Source organism: Myzus persicae, unplaced genomic scaffold (assembly GCF_001856785.1).
Source record: "Myzus persicae strain clone G006 unplaced genomic scaffold, MPER_G0061.0, whole genome shotgun sequence".
NCBI classification, from domain to species: domain Eukaryota; kingdom Metazoa; phylum Arthropoda; class Insecta; order Hemiptera; family Aphididae; genus Myzus; species Myzus persicae.
This window is the reverse complement of record NW_019104061.1, coordinates 118,910-136,670: the sequence shown is the minus strand read 5'-3', so window position 1 is coordinate 136,670 and position 17,761 is coordinate 118,910. Positions and strand designations below refer to the sequence as shown.

At 30.1% G+C, this 17,761-nt stretch overlaps 2 protein-coding genes across 2 annotated transcripts; one reads left to right on the top strand and one right to left on the bottom strand.

Moving 5' to 3' along the window:
• Positions 1-928: 928 nt before the first annotated feature.
• Positions 929-16,100, bottom strand: LOC111038216 (probable glutamate receptor). The gene is made up of 6 exons (XM_022321225.1): positions 15,443-16,100; positions 9,362-9,499; positions 6,832-6,946; positions 5,418-5,834; positions 4,260-4,537; positions 929-1,761 (listed from the first exon to the last, which is right to left on the bottom strand). The coding sequence occupies exons 1-6, from the start codon at positions 15,890-15,892 to the stop codon at positions 1,261-1,263; spliced, it is 1,899 nt and encodes a 632-aa protein (XP_022176917.1). The 5' UTR covers positions 15,893-16,100; the 3' UTR covers positions 929-1,260.
• Positions 12,299-14,341, top strand: LOC111038217 (MAPK/MAK/MRK overlapping kinase-like). Its single transcript, XM_022321226.1, has 3 exons — positions 12,299-12,698; positions 12,755-13,392; positions 13,937-14,341. Exons 1-3 carry the CDS (start codon positions 12,299-12,301, stop codon positions 14,339-14,341), a joined length of 1,443 nt encoding a protein of 480 aa, XP_022176918.1.
• Positions 16,101-17,761: the final 1,661 nt, after the last annotated feature.

The window sequence follows — 17,761 nt, the reverse complement described above, 5'->3', positions numbered from 1 at the left end:
CTCTCCTCTCAGAATCTAAAATAGAGTTAATCAAGCTTAAAAATCACATTGACATTTTAGGAAGAATACATTTTTTTTAAAATATCTTTTGGTTGATAAAATAACAAAAACAAAAAAGCATTGTATTTAAACTAATTTTACTGTACTTAAAAATACTTAGTGTAAATATAATTATCTGCTATTGCCTATAAACCTGTTATTGTTTTCGTCGTTTCCACGTACTAACGCGGCACTCCGTGCGTCACTATAGTATCTATAGTACAAATACCTACTCTATATTATAATAAATGTATTATTTGCCCATCAAACTCAGTGACGGACTACGTCAGCTAACTAGAAAAAAATTAATTGGGTAAAAACGGTTAATCCATTGAAGTTAACAATACCTATAATTTGTTTTGTTCTGATCGTCCAATTTATAAATTTAACCTCTTCTCCAAAAAATAAAAAAATACAGGTCTAAGTACGCCACTGAATACTGACGTGGTGATCTACAAATAAAGTACAGTTGGTATAATTACCACCAATAACATCACCGGTCATAACGATCTATGAGATATATGAGATATAAAGCAGTGTACGACGTTATTGTATAATTGCTAGGTCCCAGAAAAATTCCGTTTATTTATATATGAAAATTTATGTAACGACATCTAGTTATAACGACAATTTTTTTATGGTCCCTTGGCCCTCATTTTAGATGATACTAACTATATATATAAACTACAAACTTTTATCAAAATATTATACGTGTTTGAGACACTTGAGTCGCACACTCACACATCACAAGTGAATGTAAATAATAGCAATAATATAGGTACCTAGGTATTAGGTAATATAATAATATGCTATACTTATATAGTATATAGTATATACCTAAGCTAAAATTATATCTTAAATATAAGAACAATATTATATATCTCTGCAGATCTCTCGATGGTTTTTTACGGTTTTAATTTTTAAAGGGGTTATGATAATTTTTAAATCATACTTTCTCACATAATATACCTAATTGCCTAAAATCAAAATGTCGTAGAAAACCATCGAGAGATTCCTGTTAATAATATTAAATATGTTTGACTATATAGGTAGATTCACTCTAATTTTAAAGCTATCTTATACCTATACACACAATTGGAACTGCTGAACTCGAATTTTACTTTTGTAAAGTTAGAGACAACACACGATGCGGGTGTGGGCGTGCTGTCAATCCGAAAAAATATTAATAATAATATTGTAATATTATTTGTGCTGCAGAGATTAGTGCAATCGGGGACTGCCACCATGGCCATGCCAACATTCGACGGCGAACACGGCAGCTGAAAGCGCGCATCCGACCATCCACACCACCATGACGACTTTGAACTGTCGGTAGCTAAGCGGCGAAGGGTGGCCGCCTTTGCGTGGCTTTATCTCGTACACTTGCTTGAACGTGGCGGGCGATATGTGGACTTCGGTCACCCGGCTTAGCCAATAGTCGATCAGCCCACTTTCAAAGATCCGCTGGATAACCAGGTTTGCCGGTTTCGCGTATGGCGACCGCTTAGCGAATCCGAAACCGATATAAAACTGGCTCAAGCACGTCCGAGCCGTCCGCAGGTTGTTCAACATAGCCACTGGCACTTTATCCGACTCCATGAAGTGTTTCTCGTACAGGCACTTCGTCAGAATTGCGTACCGGCCGTGCTTCAATCGGCTGATCCGATCGTCCACTCCGCGTTCCGGTACGAACCGCTTGCTGAACTTCACGTGGACGGGATTCTACAAGGGTTGTGTGCAAAAATGTTATTTTTATTATTAATAATAATAGAGGTATCTGCCAATATACTAATTATAATATTATTTGAAACTGGCTAGGTTAGCTATACCGCATACTTTTCACCGTTTTCTGTCAACCCATATGCATATTATGACGATATTGTAATTTTGTGATTTAAAGTCTTGGCTAAGATACTACAGTTTTTGCTTGTTTGTTTCGAATAACTCAATGATTAATTATGTCAGCTTCTCAGAATAAATAACAATTATTATTTACGGACTACAATGTTATACATAGGTTTTTTTGATATTTTAATTTTGAAACTAGATAAAGTTACGTAAATATTATGATCTAAAAATGATCTCAGCCAAGTATACGGGTAAGCCAAAAGCTCAGACATAATGTGTCTATGATTTCACGAGTGTTATTAATAATTGACCAGCGCTGATAAGTATACAATTTTAAGTTAAGATCGTAATGTGTTCTTCCACCTATTTTTCTATATATTTGTATTTGAAAGTTTCCTAGTTATAAGTTTATGACTAGTGAACATAAAGATTAAAAAAATTTAATTTTAAACATAGTTTTTTATTTTTTATTAATACAGCCAATTAATTGTACTACTATGAATAAATTATGTTATTATAATTATACTATAATATTATGTCTATGCATTATGTAATCAATTATTTCCTTTCAAAATATTTGGTTTTTTCGGCAAACATTAAAATAAATAAAGTTAAAATATTTACCTAATATAATTGATAATATTCATATAATGTGTATAGTTTTATTTTATTATTATGACCATCGAGATGGCTAAACAATACTGTTATAAATATTATTATTATATTATTGTATCTATATTATTATTTTTTTACAATATTGTTTATCTATCTCGATGATTATGACATTATGTAAAGTCGAGACTACAGAGAGACAGTACAATTAACACAAAACAGAATTTATGTTTTTAAAAACAATTTATGTAATCTCGCATGTGATGAGAAAATTGAGTTTTAGTTTATTATTTTACAATGTTATATGTGGAGCCAGCATAATATTTGTATTGGATATTAATGATATTATACTTCTACTTTCCCACGGTAACGAACTGCTGATAAAGCTATTTTGATCGAATGATCGGCGTGGGTTAACTGACATGTTGATTGTCAAACGTCAGTCTATTTTAAATACATCAAGCATTACTTATTTTCGTATTTGAACATAATATAATCATTAAGTATAGGCATTACTGGTATTAGGTACCTATATTTCAAGGGATATTCAGAGAATTTTCCTTCTAGAACATTATTAAATTAACTAACTAAATATAAAATATAATATACAATCAGAGATTGTTTAAGTAATACGATACATAGGGTTACTAAATTATAATTAATAAAAATAAATAATTTTTGTTTTTCTTTGGATTTATTTCACTGGATGTCTGGACAATTGAGTGGATAACACTATTTTGTTATAATACGAAATAGGTTATTTTTAGCACATTTCATTAAAAATATTTTAATAGTTATATACCGCACTAATAAAATGTAATAATAATATAACTAGGGATACAAGATTAATGTAAAAACATCTACTTATACATATTGGAACTTACATACTTTGGATTGTAAATGATAAATCACCTATAATAATATTATTTGTTTTTATTTCGTGTAGGTTTATACGCACGAGTGTACGACGTACGTACTTAATACTTATCATATATAATATACTAAAACAGTGAAACCTTTCTAAATAGCAGAAGTTTTTTTTTTTGAATAAACTACAAGCTTTCCATAAGTTATAAACTGAACCTTCTGAATACAATTTCAGCGACCGAAAGTGTTCGGTTTAAGATTTCATTGAATAAGTAAGGGAATTATAAGCATGGACATATAGATAGATGCTATAGGTACCTAATTGAAACAAGTCGATAGCTTTGAATTGAAGCACAAGGTTTTATGATGTCAAATTAAAAATAACGACCCTCAAATAAAAACCTCCATCAAAGTTGATAATCAGAGAATTTTTTCTACTAAAAAAGTAGAGAAGTTGAAGTTGTACAAACTCTTTCAAATACCTCACATAAACGTCTGAAATTTTTAGACTGGACAAAATAAAAATAAAATTGTAATTATTAATTTTCAAGCATCCTCTTCGTTGAAATATCCTGAGTGCGCCTCTGCCTAGCTGTATACACAAATGTTTAGGTGTATCGTGTATGTAGTAGGCATTCCGCGTATTATACAGTGCTATATTATAGCTACTACTATACTGTAGTCTGCAGGACTGATGGTCCGAGCAAATAGAAGAAAACAAAGGTGGAAAGTCCCTATGGGGTACTATAGTACACTTGCCCCCTTTTGCCCTTGTAATTCATTTTATATGATCATTCGAGTACAAAATATTATTTAAAAAGTTTAAAATTAATATATATATAATTTTATCCCCACACAAAATCATAAGAGTACAAACAACATGACCGTCTTACCTCCATTTTTAGTATGTATTCATAAGGGGGTGGATATGTGAGGCCCCAATGGTAATTGGCTTTCACCATGTCTTCAACCTCCAAAACAATATCTGTGTACTCGGGTGATGTAATGAATGAATAGAGAATGCTGGAAAACGAAGTAGATATGATGAATATAAACATGCACCACCAACTGATCAAATGTCTAATAGGTCCCATTTTGTAAGTTCGTGGATTGTTAGTCAACAACATCATTCCGATAATCCAAAAAATGGTAGCTGATAACGAAGTAAATGCTATAAAACAAGTACATACGTTTTATATAAAATTTACATTTGGAACATAAATTAAATAATAACTAAAAGTAATAGGTACATAAATTAGACATTCATAAGATCCGTTCATAAATAAAATTTTTTCATAAGAAGAATATAATGTAGGTATTTAAATATTTAATCTCAAATTGAAGATCCTTATTCATTATGGAATAGATAAAAAAAAACAGATACAGGTAGAAGAGTAGTTAATACAATGTATGTATTGTATTAAGTTGGATATGCACTTTCTGTTTTACCTACATACTTTAAACAGAACATGGAGCAAAAATCAAATTAGTTAAAGTTTTCTTTCCGTATCGATGTACGTCGTCCGTAGTGTCGTGTACCGTATTACCGTGCCCATTTACACATCTTATACTATTCTGGTGCATATTGAACTAAGTTGAACACTGTTCATAGAAAATCTGACACTTTAATCTGTGTCAAGCATTGAGTAGGAATAGTAGGATATGTATTAACGTTCACGAGTCTAATTATAAAAATGTATTATTATCATGATAAACTGCAGCTTTTAAACTAAAAACAACAAGCGATACCGACTCAAAATTGGTCTTTTATTGACCTCAGGTTAAAAATTATACTTAAAACTGTAAAAGTTCATTAAGTATTGACAAAATATTTTCGAATTTTTGAGGTTTCTAATAAAAATTATGTGATAAAGTATTTTTTATTTTAGTTAAAAAGTTGTATTTTCAATACCTAGGTACCTACAAATTACCTTTTTTTATCGGTAATTACAAATTGCAAATTTTAACTTCAGATGTGTTTCATACAAAAATTGTTTTAAACCTATAAGTAATATTATAAGGATAAAGCTATATGTGACGTAAGTACCAACCGTTAATATTTGCATAGCCAATCTTTTTCTGAATGCCTGCCAATATCCATACTGTAATCGTCGTTAACGTCGCAGAAAATAAAACTAATAGCCACAAACTTAACGGAAACGGTTTGAACAGCAAGTCCCATTTTTCTCGCAAAGGCAGGGGCTTGGGAACCAAAAATTTTAAACAAGTTAATGTCCAAAATTTAGACATGTCCACGAACTTGGTTTTTATATGATCAATCCAAAGTGAGCAAAATGATACATCAACCTTTTTAGTATACAACCATTTGAGTGCACCACCGGTTATTGTATTGTTCGACCATACTGTTCCCCATTTGTCTTTGTCGTCAGATGTATATGTGTCCCATGTGATATTCAATCTTGTAGCAATTTCTTTGAATATACTACATTCGACGCCATACGATAAGCCTGTAGTATTAAAACATCATTTTAACTGGAGTCTGTATATTATTCCACATTTTATAAATGGATTTAAAGTACAGCCATATATACTCATTTGGTATAAATTCGGACAGTGGTGCAGCTTCAAATTTTAATATGTTTTCAATATTTGAAACTCAAAAAAAAATGTTCGTTATAAAATGTGTTGTACAGTTAGCTATACTCTGCTATGAGCACTTGCGCAATCATATGACACTTTTCTTCTCATAACTCACACTGCACAGTAGGTATTTGTATATTTATTGTTAAAAATTAACCTTTTATTACAGGAGTTATTAATTTTTATATTAGAACATTCTTTATTTTGTGTACGAATTATGTTCTTTTAATTAATTAATTGTATAGTTATACATTTTTGATTGAAAGAAAATAATAAATATTTATTTCTATTATAAATTTGCCCAAATTAAAAAAAAAATGATCTATTTTTATGCCAAAGAGGACAATGTATTTATCAAAAATATGCTTAATTTTATCTTAGAGCTAGAATTTTTATGATATTTTGATATTAGAACATTTTTTACTGGAACCATTTTCTTAAAAACATTCTATACTCCTACCTGAACCTACCTTTTACTTTTTTAATTTGTCCTACCAATAACAATTATACTTATAATAAATGTGTGTCCGAATTGATCACAAATTCAGTGCAACTTCGGACAGCTAAATATAATAACTACTATACATATAGGCATAGAAGACTGTTAGACAATTGGAAGTTTTTATATTTTTTCTTTTCTTATTTTAAATAAATAGGAGGTATGTTGTAGATTTTAGTATAATAGTATTGTCATCTAAAATTGTTCATAAGAAAAATTCAAATTACACTATAATATGATTTTTATGGTGGAAATAGCTTTAATAGTGACTTATGCCATATGAGATATGACGATATGTACCTACTGAACTAGATATATTTCAAGTATAACTAGGCTATGTTTGTTTTGTTTAATAACATACTCACTTAATTTTCCCGTTCCATTGTCTTTTATCACAGTACTAAAAAATGAATTGTTGTAAGCCAATAATTTTATACGGGTCTTATAAAAGTTTTTCACTTTTTGTTTTCCTTCCAAGTCCTTAAAATAATTTCATATAATTGTAAAATATATTAATATTATTATGCAATTTTCTGCATATTTTCTGACTTAAGAATATTTTAACATATTTTGATAAGAATTGATATTTATTATATATAGACATATTGAATTGAAATTAAATTCAACACTATATGTCTGCATGCATAACCTAATAGAGGTTAAAAGAATATTAATTTATCGAGTAGACAAAATAACACATTTTAGATTCTGAGCGGAGCGATGAACGTATTGATTTTACAATGTGTGTTTTTATATTTATTTATTTATTTAATTTTTTTTTATATTTGTCATCACGGTTTCATGCAATAAAAGTGCTTCAATTTTCTTTAACAGCAACTTTTCTAGTAGGAAAGTGAATCTAGTTGGTGTGTCTGGGTGATCAAAATTTAAAATTCCCAATAGTTTTCAAAGGTAACAGGAATAACAAACACAAAATTAAGGTAAAACGGGAATTTTTACGCAAAACCATTTTTCGAAAAAATCGATTATTGGTTTTAGTGTCACTCTATCAAAAATAATCGAAGATACATGAAATTATCACTCAATATTTATGTAAGCATGTTTCTATACACCACATAATTTTCAAAATATTTTGATTTGTGTTGAACTATTTATATGCATATGAAATTTTCGATTATTATTTGTTTTTTTAAACTCAAGTCGATAAAAAATCTTCACTCTGTCAAAAAACTTGAAAATATAATACAAGATTCCTTATAAGTTTGCCTACCTTTATTAAAACCAAAATTTCTACGGGAAAAAAGGTCAAATTAAATTGTTATGAGCGTTTGAAGTTAAAATTTTTACAGCAATGGATTTATCGGGTAGGGATTTTCTTATTTTATTGTAATTCAAAAACGAATTACTGCAGGCACTTGAAATTTACACCAAATATTCATAAACTTTGATAAAATTTTCAAAATATTTTGACTTGTATTAAGTTGTTGACGGACGTTTTCAATTTTCATTTTTTTTTCTATAAATGTCAATACAATTTTATTGGTTGAGTAAAAAAGTATGAAAATTTAATAAAAGACTTGATAACCAGTTTTAATAGCGGTTAAAAAATATTCAAAATACATGGGCATGATTTTTTTTTATAAGCATTTAAAGTTCAAATTTTGACAGTATTTATAAAATTGAAAATGATTTTGTAGTTAAAAATGTATACTATAATTTTCAATTTTTATAGCTAAGGATTGAACAGAAGTAGAAAGTCTAAATAGATGTTATAAGTTATAACTTATAACTAATATAGAAATATATTATAATGAAATATTAATTAATAATAAGCATGATATTTAAATATTGGATCAGTTTAAGGGCTGTTCTTATCATCTCCGGTTGAATCTCCTAGAGATAATCGTTTGTTTAAGTTAATTTTCATAAAATTTGTTAACAGCAGGTTAGCGTTAACCGACACTTGAGCCCTGTAACTGAGGCTGGTTCTAACAATGTTCGGTTAACGCTTAATCTGCTGATAACAGATTTATAACAGGCTAAATTCGGCCGATTAAACTTCGGTTAACTTTAATCGGAGATGATACAACTGGCCCTGAGTTTTAAAAGTCAGTAGCGAAAAGACATTGTGAAAACATTGAAACGCGTATTAAAAGTTTTTTAACGTTTATAACGCGAAACATTGAAATATATGTAACAGGAACTTATACTGCGATCGTGACGTTCGTTGAATTAAAAATGAGTTGTAGTCTATTATACTAGTGCCGCCGCCACAACTGCTCGCCGCGTGCCAACGACGTTAATTTCGAAGCGGCTAGACCGTGAGACCCTGGTACCGCCGGCTTCGTTTTTTCAGCTCGTCATCGGTATTCTCGAATCTTGTTAAAGGCTTTCGTATTCAACAAAAAAATTTGTCACACAAAAAACAAATTTAAAAAAAATAATTGATTGAAAAAGGTTCGACTGGATCGAATATTTGTCGTTATTTTTATTATCAGTGATAAAATTATATCGCAGACATGAAATATTTATTCTGGTTACTTATATGAATATATTGATTTCATAATGTTGTGTGTTTTTTTGTGTCTTGGGCCATTAAAAACTAATAAATTTTCAATTTTCTATTTCATCATCTTTTCTGCACGGAAGTAAGTATTAATGTATAATATAGTAAGTACTAAGGATAGTTTGTACTGTGTCATACTGCGTTGTACTGTGGGTCGGAAGTAAATAATTCATAGAAGTTTTTAAATACGACAGGAAAAACAGTGAGTTTTTATATAGATGATTAATAACAAAATCTTGAAAAAGTAAAAACCTGCTTACTATTATAATATTCGTAGTATTACTTAATGCAATTACTATTGGACACTTTTATTATTACGGTTAAAGTATAACCTACAAAACATTAACTTATTTAACATAGGTACTTACATGTGTAAACCATTGGTTCTGATGCTTGGAAATAGGGACGAATTTCTTGAAGTATATGCTCATTTGATACACTGCTTCTTTTTGCGGATATACATTTATAAGTATAACATCTTTGTAATTGAAGTATGAAGGTGAGTACTGAAATTTAATAAACCGTACAAATCCCTTAAATCTATTTGATAAATAATATAAATAGCAAAACACCAATTTGACTAAAGCCAAACTTTTTTGTAAACAAACATTAAAATTGCATAATATTATTACTTGATTTTAAATAGATAAACAGAAATATTTATGATCATAATTATTAACTAAAGATTAATATATAGGTACCGCTAATATTGATTGTAACCTAAGCATTGTAGCTTCATGGCTCCACCCAAAAATATTATCAATGTTCCTACCTAATTTTATTTATCTTTGAATATTATAACTAGTAAAATATTTACGTTTTATAGAAAAACTCAAAAGTAAGCATAGGTTCCTTAGTACCTACTGCATATCTATATTATAAATTTCATCGAATTCCAATTTCCCCCAATAATAAGCGATTCATATAGGACAAACATGAATGGTAATACATTTACTCATCATAATGTATAGTAAAAATTTATTTATTTGGTACAACTATGCATTAGTCTAATCAATGCGTATGTTGTTGTTTAGACGTATTGTACTGAATTCAAGTAAGAAGTTAGAATAAATAAAATAAAATAAATAATAATTATTAATTATTATGAATAGAAACCGACGGGTGACGAGTTAGCATTATATTCGTTTAATGTGTTTTCCATGTCTACTAAAGACCTGCACGGGCCGCGGGCTTACCCAGACCGGCCCGGACGGGCTTTGGGCCGGGCCGGATATATATTAGGACAAAAGTTAGACAAGCCGGGTAGGGCCGCACTATTTTTTACTCACTAGGTACTTAATTTGTTATTCGAAAGACTGAGTATATTGTGTGATATTTGTTAGTATTTGTATGCTCAACATGTTGGTGCAATCAGAATTTACCTATCTTACTTACTTTTTATGTTATTGTTAAGGAAGTAAGATAGGTAAATTCTAATTTTCTTCTGATTCTCTTGAATACATACGACCTTTGGAGGTTATGTAAATTAAAACAGTTATCTACTACCTACTACCTGATACCTAGTACCTACACTATTTTATCATTTAAAAAAAAAATTCTTTTAAAAGAATGAGAGGTCTCTACTTAAAAACTACAAAAACTTCGGACTGAGCTATCTCAAAAATTATTTTACCATGGTCATGATGGACGAAAATATATTGACTTAACCATGCCGTGCTTAATCCATTCAATTTTTAGATAGGTATTGGGCAGGACGCCTGGACCACACAAATAAAAAAAAATGGGTCTACCCGTGCCAGGCTTACTTACGACAAAAACTATTCACGGGCGGGGTCGGGCCGGGCTTACTCGCCTAAAACTATTCGTAGGCCGGGCCGGGCTTTCTAAATTGTTTACCCGGCCGAACCGGGCTATAAAGTATCGGCCCGTGCAGACCTTTAATGTCTACTCATTCTACATGACTACATGGCTATAATTAGTTGTATTACAACATTATACAATTATACTTTTATGAATACTGTAGGTACCTATTGGCTATTACCTTCAACCTCTAGTACGTATATAATTTATGTTTAAATATTGAATGTTTCTCAAAAGAAAATAAGATTTTCAAAAAAATATTTGCTAATATGTATTTAATTGTTATAATCGTTTTATCTATGAAATGGGTTCATTATCTATATTATATATTGATAAATTATTTTAATTTTAAACCGATTGATAATTTATTAATGTTTAATCATATGTATCAGTGACTCGACTAAGGCTAAAAAGGTCTTACCATAAAGTTTCATTTTTTAGCTTTTTGAACTTACGAAGCTATACCAAGTGATCTACTGAGAGTAAATTTGTAAACAACAAATGCCAGTGTTACGTCCTCTAAAAGTAATTTATTTTACTATTAAACATTAGCATTATACAGTAGGTTAAATTCATTTTTGGCGAAAAAATTGTATTTGGAACTGTAATTGATTTTACAATGATTTGATTTTGTTATGCCTGTTGCACGTTAATTTGTAGAAATAATGCTTGGTTTTTCAATTTCGGTGTTTTTGATAGTAGGAAAGTGAATCTAGTTGGTACTTTGGGGGGTGAAAAGTAAAAAATTACCAATACTTTTAAGAAAAGTGTCAGAAAAAACAAACAAAAAGTTAAGAAAAAACTGTTCTGGAAAACAGATAATATTATTTGTTAAATTGTTTTAATAAGTACCTGACGTTACTTTAAATTGAATTATGTTAGCACAATTATTAGTGGAATAATTCGGAGAGAGGTTTTTGTTCTGTTTTACGTAATATCATTGATTATAATTTATAGATACCTATACCTACATAGTATACTATGTATTTTACTACCTATGCATGAAATATGTTTAATGTATAAATATGTAAGTACGTTCGACATATGTAAGATGGAGAAAATGTTTCTACAACAGTCTCATTATTATAACACCGCCTTTCTGCAATCAACCTATAAGGCTGTCTGGCGATTGGCTATAAACCATATTTTGTATCAATAAACACTATTTGTTATCTGAATTCTATTATCATTTCTAGTTTTATAATCGTTAATACATTTTCAATTTCAGTAGAAAATTAAAAAACCTACATCGAAATAGTTATAATGTGTGCATTATAATTTATAACACACACGTTTTAAAATGAAAATCAATAAATATTTAACATTTCTGGCCTATACTTTTAAGCTATACATTAACAAAAATCGATTTTCAGTGTTTGTATGGAAACCAAAACTTTTTATTAATATGTTCATAAAGTAGAAATATTGTACATATTTAATACAAATACCAATACTTACTTACATTTTTAGTATTTTTCGACCTAATGTCACCTGTACAACTATCTAATAAAGACAATTCTAATAATTTTTATTCTGAATTTGATCTTAAGAAAACAATTGGAAAGGGCACTTTTTCCGAAGTATGGTTATGTGTGCAACGAAACAGTGGACGAGAATATGCGGCAAAAATATTGAAAAAAAATTATGGACATTCAGTACTGAACGCTGACACATGGAACGCCATATCCGAAGTTAATGTAGCAAACTCGGTGGGAAAACATCCGTTCTTACTTATGCTAGAAAGTGCATACCATGAAAGAGAAACGGGAAAAATTATTTTAGTGTCAGAATTGATGAAAAAATCATTATATGATATTATAGAAAACGGAGAATGTCCACTATCAGAATATAGAATTAAAACTTATATGTATCAAATGTTGGAAGGTATAATTGTTGTAGCAAATTATAATAATAACTATTAATTAGAACTTTTTGTAAAGGCTTAAGGTATTTGCACGAGAATGGCTTTATTCATAGGGATATCAAGCCAGAAAATATTTTGCTGAGATCTCGGGACAGATTATTAAAGATTGGTGATTTTGGAACCACTTGTCATGCCACTGATGGCCATCCGTATACAGAATACGTGGCAACTAGATGGTACCGCTCACCTGAATGCTTGTTGACACGAGGTTGGTACAATTCAAAGATGGATATTTGGGCAACGGGATGTGTACTTTATGAAATAGCTACCGGTCATCCGTTGTTCGATGGTCGAGACGAAAATGACCAGATGGAAAAGGTTGACCGGGTATTAGGCTCTCCAGACCAAAGATTAACTAATAAATTTAAAAAACATAAATCTGATGTGTTCGTTGCTCGATACGAAATTAATAAACAAAATGAAAGAACCTCTGGAATTGGCTTGCATTCAGTGTACCAACCATACCGCCCGGCATATGAATTAATCAAAGATATGATAGTTTATGATCCATCCAAGAGGTATTCAGCTGATCGATTATTACGAAAGTCGTACTTTTATGACATTAAGAATACTGACTATGAAAATAAAATGAATGAGTTTGAAAAATTGCTCAGAAATAAAGCAATAAATAACTTATCCAAGATAGATCAAGAAGTAAGTTACAGACAGTGTTTAATATAATATGTAGATGTGTAAAAGTATTCGTATACCTATTTTTAAATTAGAAGGTAACCTACTTTATTTAAATTGTATTTTAAAATTAAACTTTCTTCATATTTACTATAGGTAGGAACTTGCCTACTTGAATTTTTATTTTGTGGTACTTAATACATTTTATATTTTGTTATTTCTTGAATCGTGTTTTTAAATATCGGTTGAACGTACAATTATCGTGTAAATGTATTATTATATAGATTTGACATTATACTACACAAGTATAATGACTAATTTAAAATAAATACGATATACCTTATTACATTTTCCATAGAAATTTGTTATAATCTTTGATTACATAATAATATACAACTTACATCCTGTACGTATAAGGATGATTACCATCCCGTCTCATTTTATAAATATTGATTAACCTTAAATAGGTACCTAGTTGTTATGTAAACTATTGAACATATTACTAATTTAAAATAATATTATATTAATGATATTTATTTAATTTATGTCTTAAACTTATACAATTTAGTCGAACACAACAATATACAGGCAGTCTTCGATAATTAAAAAACAAGGTCCTGGCGGAGACCGTATACAAAACTTGAAGACACATTCTGTAAATGCTGAAACATTTGATAGATTATCTGCAGAAATAAATCAGAAAATTGATCAACCAAAATTGGAGAAAAGAAAGTCGAATTCGCACAAAATATTATGTCCAAAGACCAATATAAAAAAAACTATTATCCCAGAACTTGAAAATATCCGCCATGGAAATCGAAATCAAAATACACATAATATATTTTCAAAGGACAATACAAAAGATATTTCTCCATCAAAACAAATATTGACAACCTCAATATCGACATTAAACAAAGGGTCGGTAGTAAAAAATGTTAGAAATAAATTTGTCAACCGTCCACCGTTCAAATGATAAAATTACATGATTTTTTCAAAACAAAATTTCTTGAACTCAATTTTAATAACACTTAAGCTGTTGTAAATTTTGTTTAAAAAAGAATAACACAGTTGATACATATAACCTATTTGTTGCGTTTCCGACCCAACGGTTATTAGTTTATTACTGTTAAATAAGAAACTTGATTGTTAAATTGTAAACAATATATACAACACGTCATCATGTACAATTGTAACCTATAATAGAAGATTTACCAGACACTACCTATTGCTTTAAATAATAAATATCCATTTGAATAATGTATAAATGTGTTAACTCATTGTTATATCTAATATGATTCTAACCATGGGTAAACGTATTTTATATAATTTTATCTATTAATCATTATTACAGTTTATATTTGATTACCTATAAATAGTAGAAATATTAGCATATTTAAGTATTTTTGAAGATAGGTGGTTGGGGGATATGGGAAGGGGGCTAAGCCCGACATGAGCTAGGTTGAGTTTAATTATTGTAAGGAACGCTAATTTTTTCCAAGTTTTGGCGTCCCATTACTTTTGGTTTTTCAAATTCGAGCACTGATCTTATTCTATTATATTTACTTATTTTTGAAGGATGTTTACAAATATTCTATCCTGTGAAAGTATATCAAAATAAATTGTAGGTAGTAATAACTAACATATCAGAACAAAATTTGAAAATAATGTATTTATTGTACATGCACTAACGCATGTATTACTACTAAATTCTAGGTACTATGTATAGTTCCTACGTAGTGTGTCATGCGCTTATGTCTAACTAACAAGAGCAACATTTACAGATTGAAAGTGCTCATTAATTCATAATACTTGATTAGTATAGTTATTAAAATATATATATAAATGCCTCCGGACGCCCTAGGACCTAACCCGACTTCGTATGCAATCTTATAACTTTAATTTTCATAGTAGGGCAATTCACTATAATTTTAAAAATATCACAGTAAAATGAGTTATGACTGACATATATTGTGAACATACAATGTAGCATGTTCTACGTTTGTAAGACGCAGATAGGTGTTTTTATTTCTGAGGATGACTTTGGTGAAATGGATGGCACAGATGTAGAACTTACCTTGATGAACGGCTTAATGTATTTCCTACTCTGTACGACGACCACCAACATCCTCTCGGCCGCATCACTCCTAAAATATTCGAAATACTTTTCGATTGTCTCCAGCCGACGTCCGATGACCATGTAGGCAGTACAGAACAATGGAACGTCACCATACGCGTCTAACACGATTGTCCTGGTTGGCGCGTCCACGTTGGACTGATGTCCGCCCGCACTGTCGTTGGCCAGCTGCGGGTAGAGCATGGCCACTATAGCGGCTGCCTCGTCAGTGTCGTCGGCCGCCACTTTCAAGCACCGTTGCAACGGCCCAAACGTTTTGTTCACGTACGCCGTCAATGTGGCCGTGGTCAACCGGTGTGGCCAGTCTGGGACATACGGTGCCAAACGGCCGAAAGCCGGCAACAAAACTCCAATCAACAAGGTGACAGTGAACGTCATCAACCGTCGCATTGATATCTGTTTCGTATATTATCTAGTGATGGGAGTTTTACCGAAAAAAATATCTGTACATTTTAACCAAACATTTTTTTTAAAAAAAGGTAAAAAATGTTATTTTATAGATGCACGTATTGGGATGCCTAGTTATTACTCATTACTTATTAGATTATTTGCAGCTTAATAAATTTAGTACGAACTCAGTAGTATTTTTATCATTCATTATAATAATCACGTAATAACCATTAACCAGTGGATATCAGTTAAAGTTATAAAGTATTAAAGTAGATAAGTACCTACGAAATAGGTTCTAATACCAATAATTGGCACGTAATTAATTATCTATAAATATTTTAAATATATATTTATATATATGAGACCTAGCAATAACATAAAAAAAAATTATAACTCTCATTACCCACACAAAATCCCTCACGCCATAAGTACTACTGTTGGGTAGTTCCTTAAACTCATATGTAAACTCACGTAAAAACACATAAACACCGCATATATGCCTATTGTAAACTAACCTTACAGATTGTATATTTTCTAAATAAATGTTAAGGTTAGGTTAGGTTATATATATTATATATATATTATAACTGCTTCTAATACCGTAAAAGCCAGCACAATACCATAAGTCCATAACAATGTATCAAAAATTCTGGGACCCCCCCCGCCAAAAAAAAAAATATGTTAATATGCACGTGTAATGTGTAAACGATTGAAGTGAGTGGTATATATATATATCTTATGAACATTAAAAAAGTTGTACCTAAAAAAATTTGTAAAATGTACGTAAATTTATCTTACGGGGTAAATTGAGCGAGCTCTCATCTCTATGTACACTTAATCTAAATATTGCATACCTTCATAGGATTCGACGAATTCTTAAGATACACTAGCAATTTATCATCCAGCGGAACAGTACTATTCTATTACTTTCGACGTAGAGGTACACTCGAAGGATAATGTAAAAAATGTAAAAGTTACACAACTCGATTTACATTCGAATAATAGACAGGCATATGCATATAATAATAATAATGCATTCGTAGCAGAAAGCTTTCCTAAAAAATGTATATTTTTATATCGAGGCTCACTATAGTTGAGGTACTCGAGAATACGAGTCAGACAGTTTCATGAATATTAAAACGCAATCATTCTTTAAATAATATTCAATGTGAATATTATATTTGTACAGTTTTTATTTTTTATTACCAATTTTTATATTTGTTTTATTAACTCGTACAAGTCTTTCGTGGTTAAATAATTTAAGTAAAGAACTCATACCTACATTAGTGTTAAATATTTGTTTTGTTCATTGAATATTATAACTAAAATCTACAATACTCTGAAATATTAAGTTATAATATTGTTGTTTGTTATTGTGAATGGATTTATTTATAGCGAAGAAACCATATTGGTTTGATATTATATATAAACTACTGATAAGCAGTCCAATACAACCCGTATAGGACGACGACTCTTTGAGTCAGAATCACCCTCAACTCATCTTACAAAATTACCAAGTGTACATTATACTGAAAGTATAAAAAATGAACATGATACCTGAAAGTTTCCTTGAAAAAGCTAGCAAAAACATCAATGATAACCAATACATTCCTTTCACAGTCAGAACCACACATTTACATAAACCTATAAATGTATGATGAAATGCAATTATGGAAAATCCCTTAACAAAGTATGAATAAAGTTGCATCGTTATATTTTTCTTTCTTCAATGACGGTTCAATGGTCAAACATATATAAGCTAACTTGTTTTATTCCACACCTACCATCAAATACCACTTACTGTGTTTTTTGTATCTTGAGAATGGTAAAGTTATTGCATATGAATGAGCATCATCAAATACTCCAATT